Here is a 16,055-nt window from a genome sequence, read left to right as displayed (position 1 = left end):
TATTTTCAGGTCATTGAGACCTTTTAATAAAACCACATTTCAATAGGCATCCGACTCCTATTACAGTTCATTCGAGGACAAAACTGATTATTTTTTTTTGTCCCAAGCAAGCTTGACCAAGAAGGGTAATCCAGACGCTATTCTTTCATAGTGCGGACTTGTTAGTTTTTTACCTGTAGTCCATGTTGAAGCCTTCAAGAAGTATTGGCATACATTTTAGTTAAAGCAGGGATTGTAACGGGAACCGTGTAGACCAGAGGGTCCCCATTCAGTCATTGTCACCTTCTTCACACTCTGGGCCGGCTACGCATGGGTCGCCAGTCCGGTTCCTGGAGTAAAATACGGCTCCTGTGCAGAACGATTCCTACAAACCAAGCCACAAAGGATGACGCAACACACCAGTCAGGGTGTAGAACAGGAACACTCTTTATTGGCAACCACTGGGGCTTTTTATGGGTTCAAATAAAAAAGGTACAGGAAGGGGGGCAGCCCACCTAATGTCCACAAATAATTACCCATCGTATAAGGTAGTATAAAAATAAATCTTTACATTTGTCATGGAAGCTGCTTATGTCATTATGTTGCTTCACTGATACAAATAGACGCACAAAGGCATAATGCACATACATCCACACATACACACAAATCGGCCCAACAGACCGACTTCCGTAAACACAGATCCCCCTCTCCTACCTGCAAAGCGTCTTTCTGTAGCTGCAGCTTCCTTGCTGGGGATCCTGACAAAATAACTTAGACCCTCGCGGCGTCCACGCATACTGTTATATGTGACTTACTGTCTGATCATACATCCATAATGCAGTCTGTCCGAGTATCTGCAAAAACCCTATTGCACTAAATCTGACCTCTCACATCACCCAGCCCAAGTACTGTATACCCTGTATAGGAGACTACAGTATTTTTACTATTCCACAATACAAAAAGGAAGTGGCTTAATCCTTGTTTTCCTGCAGAGCACCACAATTGTGGAACAACCTCGCGGGCACTTTCTCCAGTCTAAAATCCCTTAATTAGATCTCGTTCAACACGCCTCAATACAGAATGCTCCTCTAATCACGGCTGATTATATTACACTTGTTTTCTTACCTGAGTTCTATGTTACATCTGCATTTTAATATTATACTGTAACACTGCAATGTTTTTGAACCCAGGACATACGTGACAGAGAAACCTCAAGGTATCTTTCCTGGTAAAATTATGGGTTTTTTTAATCCCCAAAATTACATATGTTGTGATATTTATATATCCCAATTTAATAATGAGTGAACATTAACTTCAAAAACCATGACAAAAGTTGCAATAGAGGTACCAACCAATTCATGAGAAATGAATTTTCAGATATATAAGTAGTGCGGGAAGAGAACATTAAGTAGACTCGTCTTTCCTATAGGTCTGTACTTTCACAAACCAAACAATTTTGTAAACTGTTTAAAAACAATATCACTTAATTTTTGTAGGAAACACCTTTAGTAAACTTTACCTACTAAAATATTTTATTAAAATAAGAGCAATATAATTAAAAATACGGTTTGCATTTACAATACATTGGTGTTAACAGCAAAAGAAAACTGCTCCGGTGATGAGTACAGGAACCATAGTGCTTGGATGGCTTCAATAGATCAGCTGCTACAATTGAATCTTAAAATGCCGAAGGACAAACCATCTCAATGATACAAGTGGCAATGTACAGTCTTAAAAATAAAAGTGCAGCACAATTATTTACAGCTATCATTTTCATTCACATTACAATAAAACACAGCTCCAGGAATGTGCAAGAACGCTGCTCAGGAAGTCATTGAACGGACTTTGCACATCAGATTCTACATTGTTAACTAGGTCCTGTTAAGTCTGCCTTCTGACAATACGGTAAATATGTTTAAGGATTTTGAGCAAATCATCCATGATGCTCCATTTTTTTTTTTTAACTTGTATTATGTTGAGGCTGCTGGGCCCTAGTTCTTGACGAAAGGGCACAAAATATTTGTGACCGCCGTAATATCCTGTGTGCATTGTCATATCGGCACCAAAATATGAACCACTATGATTTGAGGTTCCACGTGAAACTGTACATATACGCGTGTTTGATATTCGCTTGTAAACGTGCAATCCAACGTCACGCTTGGACTTTTTGTTTTACTGCAATGTTGTGTCGCATCTTCTCGATTGAAGAAAAGGGGGGAAAGAATACACAGTTTGTTGTGTATTTATTTTTTCTTTCCTTGATAGTCCAAGTCTGCTTGAAGAACATCATACATTGATCAGTCTTTCAGTCTTGCTGGGTTCTTTGATGTCCAGTTTGGTTGTGTCTTTTCTTGGTAGTCCGTAGGTGTAAATGGAGACACACACAAGGACTGCACCAGCAGTGAATGTCAGTGCTACATTAAACAAAATAAACAAAAAAAATGATGCACATTAACATGTCTCAAAATACGATCTTAGTAACCACCTAAAGCAGCTTGAATTATCGTTAGTCTCCAACTTATGAAAAGCTCTCTACTATTTTCCCCCCATTGGGGGTATTTCACACTTAACACACATAGGATTAATATATGTGTGGTCTATGTACACTATGTTCAAATAGTTGGAAAAAGAAACAGGCACGCCCTGGCTTTTCTCTATACCGCCTGACACTGAGCTTTCCCATGTCACACCCATATTTATATAAGCACCATTGTTTCACCTTAATGTTAAATATTAAGTAACGAACGTAGTCTCTGCTAGACACACGTCACAATGAATGTCATGAAATAGTGACAGATACATAAAGTATTTGTACCCTGTCTTAATTTCTGCAATGGTGCATATTTTCACAATGATTTTAATCCAATCATTCTGCGGGTTGTAGTAATAGTGGAGCTTTTTGGTAGACATGGAGCATGTTATGTTGGGTAAAATGGAAATACTATATTCTGTAGTAAAATCATACCACTGAAAGCATAGTATCGTCAGTATCATAGTCTGCGGCACCAAAACCTGGACAACTCAACATCGCTAAAAGTGCATTTTAACTCCTTAAGGACCGGGCTCATTTTTCGTTTTGTACCCTGTGGGACCGAGGCTGTTTTGACACTTTTGTGGTGCTTGTGTTCAGCTGTAATTTTCTCCTCACCCATTTAGTGTACCCACATAAGTTATATATTGTTTTTTTCAGGACAAGATGGGCTTTCTTCAGATACCATTATTTTGATCGTATCATCTTATTTACTATAAAAAAAATAAAAAAAACATGGTGCAAAATTGAAAAAAAAACACATTTTATGACTTTTATTTGAAAAATCTTTTACTCACCTAAAAAAGCAAGTAAAAAAACTAGCTAAATAGATTCTACTACTTGTCCTGAGTTTAGAAATACCCAATGTTTTTATGTTTTTTTGCTGTTTTTTGTAAATTATAGGGCAATAAGTACAAGCAGCGTTTTATGATTTCCAAATCTTTTTTAACAAATCTGGTCAGTCTGCCTCCATCTCCTCTTTGGAACATCTTTGAAGCCGGTTAACTCAATTTAACCCATTCAAACCATATATTTTTGAAAACTAGACACCCCAGGGTATTCCAAATGCTGTTATTTTAACCCTTTCCATGCACCAATTATACAACTACACTTTGTCAAACTTTGTAATAGTAATTTTTTTTATTTTTTTTTCCACACAAATTGTACTTTAGTTATAGATATACAGGTGCTGGTATATGTCACTGTCAAACAACACCCCAATATGTGTTCAGCAACATCTCCTGAGTACAGCGATACCCCACATGCATGGGTTTGTCAGATTGTTTGGCTGATAAAAGGCTACTTTTGGGGCATGCGTAATTCAGGTGGTCATTTGGTCATTGTGCCTCCCTCTCCTCTTTGGAATATCTTTGAAGCCGGTTAACTCAATTTAACCCATTCAAACCATATATTTTTGAAAACTAGACACCCCAGGGTATTCCAAATGCTGTTATTTTAACCCTTTCCATGCACCAATTATAGAACTACACTTTGTCAAACTTTGTAATAGTAAATTTTTTTATTTTTTTTTCACACAAATTGTACTTTAGTTATAGATATACAGGTCCTGGTATATGCCACTGTCAAACAACACGCCAATGTGTGTTCAGGAACATCTCCTGAGTGCAGTGATACCCGACATGCATGGGTTTGTCGGGTTGTTTCAGATTTAAAATGCCACATTTGGGAAGTGCGCTTTTTTTCGCCATTTTGGTCAGTCTGTACCTATGCCCTATCTTTGAGCTAGGCCACTCCAATTTACCCCATCAGCCATTTTTTTATATATTAGACACCCCTTGGGTATTTGAAGTGCTTTTATTTTAACTCTTTGTTGAGATTTTTGAGAAATTTTAGCACTTGCTCAAAATAATAAACTTTATTTTTTAATTTTATTTTATTTTTTTAATACTTTTTTTATATTTTTTTTTACACATTTTGCTGGTACTGGATGGTTCATCTAGTGACATCACTGCATAATTATTTTTAAATGTTAGCACATTTTTTTAAAAATTTTTTTTCCATTTTTTATTTATTTTTATTTTTTTTTAATATTTTACTAATCACATAGTGATTAGAAAGCTGGGCTCCATTGACTTGCATGGTTGAATGCAGTACCTGTATTCAACCAGCAAGTGGAGCCAGTTCTCTAGAGGGTCTGGAGACCCTCTAGCGAACTTTTTCGTCTTTATTGTTTTATTTCCCGGGCCGCCGCCATCTTGCTTGATGGCGAAGATCACCGGCAGCGGCGGCTGTGACCGCTCTCCGGAGCGGTCACAGCCCACCCAGAGGTAAGTGTTTGGTGTCGCTGGATGCCTCCTGATCGAGGCATTCCAGCGACACCATTTAAGTTTAGGAGGCGATCGTTGATCGCCTCCTAAACGCTTTTAAAACGGGCGTCCGCCGCCATACAATGTATGGCGGCTGTTGACGCCCCGGGAAGGGGCCAGACATGGCCCCCGATGCCGATCTCGGCCTTGCTGAATGCCTCGACATCGAGGCATTGCAGCAAGGCCGTTTAAGCGAAGAAAGTGATCCTTTATCACTTTCTAAGCTTATTTAATTTTTTGACGGTTCAGGACCGTCAAAGGTCATTTAGTGACCTTCTTGTTATGACGGCCCTGAACCGGCAAAGGTCGCGAAGGGGTTAAGTTTTGGAACAGTCTAGTCCAGACCTAAACATAGACATAAGTGTTTAATTGATGGTATTGCAGCTAAATGATGTATAACTAGGTTTGGAGCCGACATGAGTGGTTTTTGTCCCCTCACAGGGGCACTGATCTAGTAACAGTTGGCACCAAAAATATGCAACAATGCAGAAAATCACAAAGGTCATAATTCCATATGGAATGGTCTAATAAGCAGAAACATTGTGTGTGCGTAAAAAAAAACAAAAAAAAACTAAAAAACGTACTTATCTGTAAACCGAAGAGCATGACTGATGCAATCGTTGAAAGGACAATGGCTGCTGCAGCCGAGAACCCCTTCATGATGTTGTCTGTGTATTTAACAACCACCGATGTGTAGAGTCCTCCAACACTCGCTAGTACTGGAAAAGAGAAGCACATTGTCAAAGGAATGTGACATTTCACTTTTCAATCAGCACAAATGATGTCACTCATAGCATTTCTGTAAATCAGAAATAATGCCCTTATTTATCCAAAACAGAAAGGCTTGTCTAAACTTACAGAAATCAAAGTACTCACATATTACAAACCAGACGAGGTAATTGTAGCCGTAGAAGAACCCCTTTTCAATGACCTGTGAACCGTCGGAAAGGTAGACACCAGCTAATGTCACCACGATACCAGAGATATACATCTGGATGTTCCTCACCCACAGGGAGGTATCGGAGCTCTTTAAAACCTTTTCAAAATACACTCCTGCGATAGAGAGATTTACAGAAAGTCACACAAAGCACAACAATCATTTCATGTCTCAGAGATACGTCGTCTGAGTAAATATGGAAATCTACTAACAAAGCAAGTCTACTGGTGTGGCATATTTTGACCTTACATTTCTCCGTCTTTAAAAGTCTAACAATGGGCATGATTAACACACAGATATATAGCTAGAACTTGGGGCCAGCAAACTGTATCTCCCTATGCTTGAAAATGGCAGGGGCATGCATGACTAGAGTATGAAGGGAGTAGTCAGAGCCACGAACAGGCCTTCTCTCCCTCCTCCTCCTCTACTGACAAACGCAAACCCTCACAAGTGCCCACTCACTTTAGTACACCTCATGCTTGGCGGTTGAAGGTGATCTACCAGAATTTGCGTGCCTTGGTGGATCATCTGGATAACTGTACCTTCAATACCAACCATATCAAGTAAGACATGCTCTGTAACGTGTAAACTGATGCACTTATCTGTGTATGTTGTTGCTCAGGGGGGTGTCTTAAAAATAAGGAACTTCATTCTACAGAAATCTGAAAATCCAAGTCTATACAAAGAATACAAACTCTTTAGGTGTATTCTGTTGCCATACGGACGTAAAAGATAGCTAATAGCGGGTTATGAAATGAAGCTTTAACACGAGGATGTGGGTTTCGGAAATTATTATTATTCTTCAAAAGACTGAAGAGAAAAACAAATTGTTATAAAAGAAAATATCTATTCCTAAACTGCATGTGAAGTATTAACTGGAAGAACTTTTAGGTGAGAATACGAGACTGAGAACTTGAAGCAGCAGCACAAGAGAAAGAAGGGAATAAAGTCTGTAAAAATCCTATACCAGCGAATCCAGAGCACAAGACAGCGACCGCTACCGCACTGAGGCCCAACACATGATTCTGTTCAACCTGTAAAAGAAATGTTTAGATGTGTGTATATACTACAATAATATACACCGTTTCTGTATGCCCACGTTGGCCATACACTAAACATTTACAATGCAAAGCCACGTATGGAATACAAGTTTGGCAAATCAGTCCAAATATGCCAACTGTGAATCCAATACCGCGTGTGTCGTTACTTTTATTATTCAGCACGGAACAAACAGGGAAAGGTTTGCAGTTTTTTTGTGTTTGCTTCATTGTAGCATGTTATGTGACACGTAGTGTCTGTGTGCATAGCCGTCCACAATGGGGTGGGTACATCTGTACATTACACGCAGAAAGCATCATTCTCCGCAGGAGACTCATGAGCAGTCTTCGGAAAACAATGCAGGTTGAGGAAGATTTAAAAAACAGCAGAAGAGATACACTTTTCAGCATTGAATATGGTTTTCATCCACATGTGACCGTTCCCTGGTAGATATCTATAAACAATTTGCTGATCATTGGATGTGAAACACCTTCGTTACCGTGCAGGACAACAGATGAGCCACAGATGAAGAGCTATCGGAAGGACACGTCAGCCAAGTGGAGCTGTTGGCGTAGGGAAAGCTAATGATTTTGGGTGAAGTTACATTCTTCAGACTCCTTTTAAAATACCGCTAATGCTTTTACTGCAGTCAGGGCCAACATGCGTTTCTCAGCAATAAGACACTTAAAGGTCAACGATCTCGCGTATGTGTAAAGCACACGGACAATTCTTTTACGCCAATAAGGAAAAGGTTTCATTTTGGCCAGTCGCATTACATGAAAAACTGTCAAGCTCGGCATCGAGTGATAATGGTAGCCATGTTTACATACATTTACCTAAGCAAAAACATTTTGATTGACTGTTTTGGTGTACTGTTCCTTTAACTGATTAAATTGGAATGATAATCATTTTGGCATTACGACATAACTAGCTGCAAGAAAAATGTTTGGGCTGTTATGTTTCCAAAGGTTCATTCCTTCAAGGGGTCTAATGCCCCATACAACCTCCGCCAATGAACAGTGCATGTTAAAAGTAATGTGAATGTCAAAATTAGCAAAGCCAATCTACTTACTTGAACTTTAGTGGCCTCCGCCGGGCTGTACTGCACAAGAATAACCCCTCCACACAGCATGAACACCGAGAGCCACTGCAGCTTGCTCAGAGAGCGCTGAAGCATCAGAACGGTACATAACGCAGTGCACGGGATCTTCAGCTGATATGTAACCTGGAAAGGAGTAGTGATAAGGTATTCCATAACCAGCATGCTATATTACATTTAATCGGTACATTCAGTTTTCCCGTATACTCTCTCCTCCCACCCAAGGCTTCTCATTTCACCTACGACTTACCTGATATACAGCAGCATCCAGATTGCTAAGGGCCACAAACGCCATGTTATTCTGCAATGCGTATACCAGTGAGGGCACAGACAGCTTAAGCATCTCCGCTGGACTCCCCAATACATTTTCTTTTAATGAGGTCATCAACCTACTGAAACTTCCAGTTTCTCTAGACAGGAAACGAAAAACAACCATTTTATACGACCCAACATAAGAAAGAATATATGTCAAGTTACATATTTCTCTATTTACATGTAACGGAACCAAAAAAAAGTGGTAGCGCTGAAATCAACTTGAGTTCGAACCCCTAGCAATTATTGTGCATTGGGAGTTTTGTGTGCATTGGTAGGCTGGACAGGTGAAGGGCACCTCCGGCAAGCCAAGGAGCTGGGAGAGGGCACGGTGCAAATACGTATGAATCCCTCAACGCATTCGTACCAGATGGCGAAACATAAAAGGTGACATATTCACTAAAAAGGCATATGATGGCTGATGTGCCTTAATGATTAATAAATGGAAACATAGAAAACATGAAAATCTGGAAGTTGGCATTTTCAGCAAACAATGAGACAGGAAGGATGCCTGAACGAAGCATTGCGCGCATGTTCCAGGGCTGCCAAGATTTCCTGCAATTTTGAGGTTGCATAGTATTCACCATGACCAACAACCTCATCAGAATGGGTGGTGCAGGGATTCCGTCATTTCCCTCAATCAAGGAACATACGAGCATCGCCTCTGTGGCGTCGTAACCCTTTCCCATGGAAAAAAGCGCTTAGTTCTCTATGAATGTTCTCTATCTGTTACATAGTTCTAGATGAAGAAATGCAGTTTATCATTGATGAAAACCGGTTTTACTTCATTTTATTCCGATAAACTACCAATGTGCTTGCTAATAAACAGAACTTCTGTGAATCACAAACACTAGGACTAATATTTCAATGATATTAAAAACATTTGGGATTTTGTATGGTGCATTTACAGGGACCGCTGATCACTGGATTTCAAGCGATAATAAAAAATGTTAAATGTTCATATTAGTATAAATATCTACATCAACCTTAAAACAGAGAAGTCAAAACTTTTCTACCTGGCCTTCCAGACACCAATAAATGGAAGAAATAATCCAATGTACGATATAGGCTATTCATAAAGAACAAGACCCCCCTTCATCTCAACAGCCTCCTCGCGCACAACACGCCATTAAAATAAATGTATTTACCGTATTTGCTCGATTATAAGACGACCCCCCAAAATCTGAATATTAACTTAGGAAACAAAGGAAAAGCCTGAATATAAGACGACCCCAAAGGAAAAAAGTTTTACCAGTAAATGTTAATTCATGTAAACTATTTTTTTTTAATAAAAGCTATGATTGAGAAAAAGATTTTTTTTGTTTTTATTTCTTGTATTTTCCAACCTGTCCCCCAGTTACGCACATCTGCCCCCAGGCTTGCCACTCCAATATGGCACTGTGGCCCATGATATGCCTTTTAACCCTCTATATGCCACTGTGCCCCATGGTATGCCTTTTGACCCCCTATGTGCCACTCTGCGTCCAGAAATGCCTTATACCCCTATATCCCATTCTGGCATTTAGGGGGTTAAAATGCATATTATGGGGCAGAGTGGCATATAGGGAGGTATAAGGCATTTCAGGAGGCAGAGTGCTCTATTAAATGCCCCCTTAACGCCACTCCAGAAATGCCCTATGCCCCCATTTAACACACACACACACACCCTATACCCCCATTTAACTAACTAACACACACACACTCTCTCCCCCCCCCTTCCCCCGCTCTCCCCCATCTCTTACCGGTGCTTCCAGCCGGGGCAGCGGGTTGACGTCGCCTTCTGCTGCAGCCAGAAGGAGGTGTGGCTAGCAGCGGGGGTTTGTATGCGTCCGTCGCGTATACTTTCCCCGGCTGTCAGAGATCAGAGTTCCCCGCACCGGTCAGAGTTCCCCGCACCGGTGCGGGGAACTCTGATCTCTGACAGTCGGGGAAGGTCTACGCGACGGACGCAGACAACCCCCGCTGCTAGCCACACCTCCTTCCGGCTGCAGCGGACGTTGTCTACGCGGATCGCGTAGACGTCAACCCGCTGCCCCGGCAATACAGCAGGAAGCACCGGTAAGTGTGTATGATGGGGGGGGGGAGTCGGGTGAGACAGGAGGATCCAGGTCCCCTGCAGCGGTGCGGGGGATCTGGATCTTAGTCTCCTAATCAGACCTCTATTTGAGGTCTGATTAGAAGACGACCCCGATTAGAAGACGAGGGGTATTTTTCAGAGCATTTGCTCTGAAAAAAACCTCGTCTTATAATCGAGCAAATACGGTATTCCCTTAATTTACGTGCGTGGACAGCCTCTTCTAACCATTGCTAGATCCGGCAGGTATGTTAGTATATGGGAACATACTGTAATGTTCAGGGTCAGTCATGCATATTACAATCTCACTGGAGATAATCTATTGTTAGATATTTAGAAAAGGTTATGTCCTGGTTTAACACAAAGAAACCTGAACCCGAGTGCAAAAGCAGCAACGATGTCACCAGAACAAACGCCAACAGATAATAACACGAGTAGTACATGGAGATGTAACTCGATCACAGAAACACGCCATTGTGTACATAGTTATACAGTTAAATACAGACCTCCAATTACCCATATCAGTTACTCCGAAAGAATGGCAAAAAGGAAGTTTTATTCAATATTGTCTCAAAGAGGTTAAAAAAAAATCACTTCTTGGCTCTAAGGCGATGAAGTGTTCTCTCTCAATCAAACGTAACTATGCTAACGCTACGGATATAAGCCCGAATCCCTGCGTTCCACAGAAAGGCAGACAACCCTTTTTTAAATTACCTGAATCTACCAAAACATTTTATTTTCCAAACATCTCATTTTTTTTCCCCGAATCACAGAGGATTCCCCAACGTCTATACACACGCGGCTCAGCTCCTATGGGTGATCTGGTTGCCGTGGCGACACCAAGTATTCTTAGTGTTATTTGGTCACCTCGTCTCAAGTTCTCAGACGTCTAACCTACCAGCTACTTTTTGCTTGGCTACAAAACACTCAGTTTGCGGCAAAAGGAGAGGAATTAAGGGTTCGGGAGACGTTTAGAAATGAAGTCAAAACTAAGCCAATGCGGGCGACTACATCTCTAGGTGGCTACAGGCCATGGGAAGCGTAGTCAGTAAAGACAGATACAACGATGACAAGATTTTACAGGCTATAAAACAAATGACAACGTGGTTTTAATTGTTTCAACGAATACTGTACAGGAACAGATTAAATAAACTTCACTCGTGGGACACAGACCTACTAAATTAACGCTTTTTTTCCCCATTGACGGACAAGAATTCTACATTTTGCCACAATATAAAACACCCAATATACCGGTTTCAATGGGGTTTAACCCCTTCGAGACAAAGGCTGATTTTACTTTTTGTACCCTTTGTGACAATGGCCTTTTTAACATTTCTGCGCTGCTTGTGTTTAGCTGTAATTTTCTTCTTTCCCGTTTACTGAACCCACACACATTAGATATTGTTTTTTTCAGGACTTTCTTTAGATGACATTGTTTTGATTGTATCATATTATTTACTATTAAAAAAATTATAAAATATGGTGAAAAATTTAGAAAAAAATTACTGTTTCTAACTTTTAGTTGAAAAATCTTTTACTCATCTATAAAAGGTAATGAAAAAACCTGCTAAATAGATTCTACTATTTGTCCTGAGTTTAGAAATACCCAATGTTTATGTTTTTTTTCTTTTTTCTACCCATTATGGGGCAATAAGTACAGGTAGCGTTTTGCTATTTCAAAGCCATTTTTTCCAAATCTGGTAATTCTTCCCCCCATGTGCCATTTCGGGTATCTTTGAACCCGGCCAATGCAATTTACCCCATCAAGTCATATATTTTTGAAAACTAGACAGCCCAGGGTATTCCAAATGCTAGTATTTTAACTCTTTCCATGCACCATATCTACCACCAGTCTTTGTCAAACTTTATGGTAGTCATTTTTTTGCATTTGTTTTGTCATACACATTTTACTTCAGGTATGAATTAAAATGTTCTAGTTTATGTCACTATCACAAAACACCCCAATATGTGTTCAGCAACATCTCCTGAGCGCAGCGATACCCCACATGAATGATTTTGCCTGGCTGTTTGGGGGCAAAAGGGCCACATTTGGGGCATGCGCATTTTTCAATGTTGAACTTTGGCATTTGGGATCCACTGCCCATGCCCTATTTGGTACATCTTTGAGCCGGGCCATTTCAGTGTGCCCAATAAACCCATATATTTTTGAAAACTAGACACCACAGGGTATTTTAAATGCTGGTATTTTAACTCTTTGCATGCACATATTTTACCACCAGCATTTTTTCAAAGTTTGCAGTAATATTTTTGTGTGTGTATTTTTCCCACACACACCTACTTTATGTATGAATTTACAGCTCCTGGTATATGCCGCTGTCACACGACACCCCATAATGTGTTCAGCAACATCTCCTGAGTGCAGTGATACCCCACATGCATGGGTGTGTCATTTTTTGGGGGAACTAAAAGGCCACATTTGGTACGTGTGCATTTTTCTAATTGGAAATTAGATGTGTGGCCATCCTTCCCCCCGTGTTAATTGGGACGTTGTTGAACCTGGCCCATTCAATTTACCCCATCAAATCATACATTTTTTAAAAGTAGACACCCCACGTGCATTTAATATGCCAGTATTTTAACTCTTTCCATGCGAGAATTGTTTTAAGCTAATATGCTAATTTTAGGACTTGCTCACAAAAATATATTTTTTATATATATATATATTTTTTTTTTATTTTTTTTTTTTTAAAAAAATTTAACATTTTTTTTCAACTTGGAGGTTCCCCTGATAGTGACATCAGTGGGAAATGATTTTTACATTTTACTGTTTTTTTACTATTTTTTTCTAATTATTATTAATTTTATTTTATTTTTTAATTTATTTTTACTAATCACACTGTGATTAGAAAGCTGGGCTCCATTGACTTGCATGGTGAATGCAGTACCTGTATTCAACCTGCAAGTGGAGCCAAAGTTCTCTAGATGGTCTGGACCATCTAGCGAACTTTTAAAATTTGTGGTTCCTGTTACAGGACGGCGGCCATCTTCCTTGATGGCGAAGATTGCCGGCAGCTGCGGCTGTGACCGCTCTCCGGAGCGGTCACAGCCCATCAAAAGGTTAGTGTTTGGTGTCGCTGGATGCCTCCTGATCGAGGCATTCCAGCGACACCATTTAAGTTTAGGAGGCGATCGTCGATCGCCTCCTAAACGCTTTTAAAACGGGCGTCCGCCGCCATACAAAGTATGGCGGATGTTGACGCCCCGTGGAGGGGCCAGAGATGGCCCCTTCGTGCCGATCGCGGCGTTGCTGAATGCCTCGAGGTCGAGGCATTCAGCAACGCTTTTTGGGTGCAGAAAGCGATAGTAGATCGCTTTCTGCACCCGTTTAAAGACGTGCCGGTCCTGGCACGTCAATTGTCGTAAAGCACATGCTTTTCCGTGCCGTGCCAGGACCGGCAATTGCCATTAAGGGGTTAAACAGAACGACATACTCTTTTACAGCTGCGCACATACAATATATTTAACACACAAAAAGGTCCTCTTGTTTTCGTTATTTGGGATGCAAATATTAAACCAGCTTCGTCGAACATCAGTTCCTTCCTCCGCAAGTTGATAACCAAGAGCAGCGAAGAGGAAGAACCCGAGGGGTACTTACTTTGCCAAAATAGCCACGCTCAGTAGTAACTTTATCACCTCCGTGACGCACACAGCTGTAGTAGAGAAGTACATTGCCGTGGTCACGGTCCTTGTGTATCGTAACAAGACCGTGTACGCGGCAGCCACAAGGGTCATCACCAGCAAGCAGTACATCTTGAAGATCAAACCGACATTCTCTAAGAAACAAATAAGACATTTATTTAATAGATAATGACACACAATAGAAATCCCAATGAGGCGGCTCACAGGGTCACACGCTGCAATAAGGAACACGTAAATCTCCACAGAACACAGAGACAAAAGGGTTAATGAAGCGGTAGCTGTGGAGCTGTCACTGACTACAATGCTAGCCGAGCCTGTCCCCGCACACGGGGAAACACGACGCAAAATTCGCTTAAAAACACGTTCGCTATTCTGGTCTAAGGTAGGCTTCACATGTACTCAACGCTGTACGCAGCTCACCTTTAGCCGCCATGGTCCCAGCCGGTGAAGCTACCGCTACGAATTCAACAGCGGTTCCAGCCCCACACAGAGAAACCCGGACGTGACGTCAGAGCGCGCGCGACCGGTTTAGCCTGTGCAGGCTGAAAGTGACAGAAACCACACAAAAAAAATCTCACAGTCGGACACGGGAGCTTGTTGCCTAGCAATGACACCGCTCAAACTCGAGTATCGCCTGTCCTTCGTCTTTTTCACGGGGGGGGGTGTGTAATATTAGATCACGTAGTTTTCTTTTGTTCTCCTTTTCTGACGTCAAGATCTTATTATGGAGATTAACATCACATTAGCCCTGAAAATAGGGTGATCTCATATATTCTCTAACTAACAAAGTGTCTGGAAAATATGTTACTGAATACAAATTGTGCTTATGATTTTATGATCACCCGAAGTAATGATTCATGTAGCTATGTTAAAATGTAACCCCATTTGTATTTTACACTACAGGACTTTCTTAAGCGATTATTTTCCTCTTTCTCATCTAGCGTACCTACACAAATGTTACAGTTTTGGGGGATGAGTAGGGTTTTTAAAACCATATTGATCTATGTAAGGCATTATTTTTTAAATTTAATTATTAATTTTATTAATAAACATTAAAAAAAAAATTGTGATTAAAATACATTGTCACAGTTTTACAGGTATAGAAATTATACACACTAGCGCAAATGGGAAGAATACCCCAAAATATTTTTGTTAGCTTGCTCTGATTTGGAAAACACCCTTTTTAGGTGAACAGAGACAAAGGCAGCGCTTAAAAGCACTATCCATGCATGTGATTGGCTGTAGAAGCAATGGACTGACTGCTGGTGTCCTGGAGTGGTCAGCAACAGTTTTGACCCTTTGACTTACTAGATGTGTCATGGGTCCTCTAGGACCATGTTTTTATAATGTATCTGGTACGCCATCCGGGACAAAGAGACATTGTTTAGCCTGATATATATCAATAATTAAAGTATGTTGAAGTATTCTTTGTCTTTAGAAGATTACAGAGGACACATCTGGTAAGCCTACAGTATATTGATACACTTAATAGGATAGACCTGAAGGTATGAATTAAGGAGGATCAAGGTATATTGAAAAGAGCCACACATTAGTTTTAACTATCTGGAATATGTTACTGGGATAAGTAGTTTAAATTGCCTTAGGAATGTTTTTTCCCCTCATATATAGATAAACCTCAGCTCAGGGCAATAACTCCAATCTAAAGGTTAGAGAGCAGGTTACGTCGGTCATAAAGGTGGAAACAAATTGTAATGCAATGTCTTTTTCGTACAAGCATTTCGTAGTTGAACTATCTGCTTGAATACATGTCTAAATAAATGTATAGGATATGGTTCCCACCTTTATCCTCAATCCTCTTATCTCCTCCCCAACCCTTACAAAGGCTGCCTAAAGCAATCCTCTGCAAGTAAAGGGAAGCAACAATATCACAAACGGGGAGAGAGTCAGCGCTCTACTGGGAAACTCGTGCAATGCATTCTGTCTAAGCACAAGTACCAGTAAGAATTTCAGTCTAACAGTATAACCCTGCTGTAATGTTCCATAAAACAGAAGAGAATGCACTTGCATTTTTATGTGAATCAGATCTTCTGGGTGGGCACACCACAAAATGCAGAGAGCCTTGTTGTGGCAGTGATATG

The 16,055-nt window shown here is 40.5% G+C and overlaps 1 protein-coding gene across 1 annotated transcript; it reads right to left on the bottom strand.

The window, feature by feature from the left end:
* Positions 1–2,265: 2,265 nt before the first annotated feature.
* On the bottom strand, positions 2,266–14,389 carry LOC149302493 (CMP-sialic acid transporter-like). Its single transcript, XM_089482629.1, has 8 exons — positions 14,377–14,389; positions 13,913–14,090; positions 8,161–8,320; positions 7,884–8,036; positions 6,741–6,807; positions 5,713–5,889; positions 5,421–5,555; positions 2,266–2,393 (listed from the first exon to the last, which is right to left on the bottom strand). The coding sequence occupies exons 1-8, from the start codon at positions 14,387–14,389 to the stop codon at positions 2,266–2,268; spliced, it is 1,011 nt and encodes a 336-aa protein (XP_089338755.1).
* Positions 14,390–16,055: the final 1,666 nt, after the last annotated feature.

This window comes from Sceloporus occidentalis, unplaced genomic scaffold, assembly GCF_023333645.1.
Source record: "Sceloporus occidentalis isolate IW3139 unplaced genomic scaffold, rSceOcc1.0.p SCAF_19, whole genome shotgun sequence".
NCBI classification, from domain to species: Eukaryota; Metazoa; Chordata; class Lepidosauria; order Squamata; family Phrynosomatidae; genus Sceloporus; species Sceloporus occidentalis.
This window is presented reverse-complemented; position numbering and strand designations above follow the sequence as displayed.

Excerpts from the sequence above, each read along its gene's own strand:
- LOC149302493 (XM_089482629.1), bottom strand. Across the intron at positions 8,321-13,912 it reads AGCGTGGCTATTTTGGCAAA|AGAAACTGGAAGTTTCAGTA; the intron begins GTAAGTACCCCT and ends TTTCCTGTCTAG. Across the intron at positions 5,556-5,712 it reads CCTCGTCTGGTTTGTAATAT|TACTAGCGAGTGTTGGAGGA; the intron begins GTGAGTACTTTG and ends TCTCTTTTCCAG.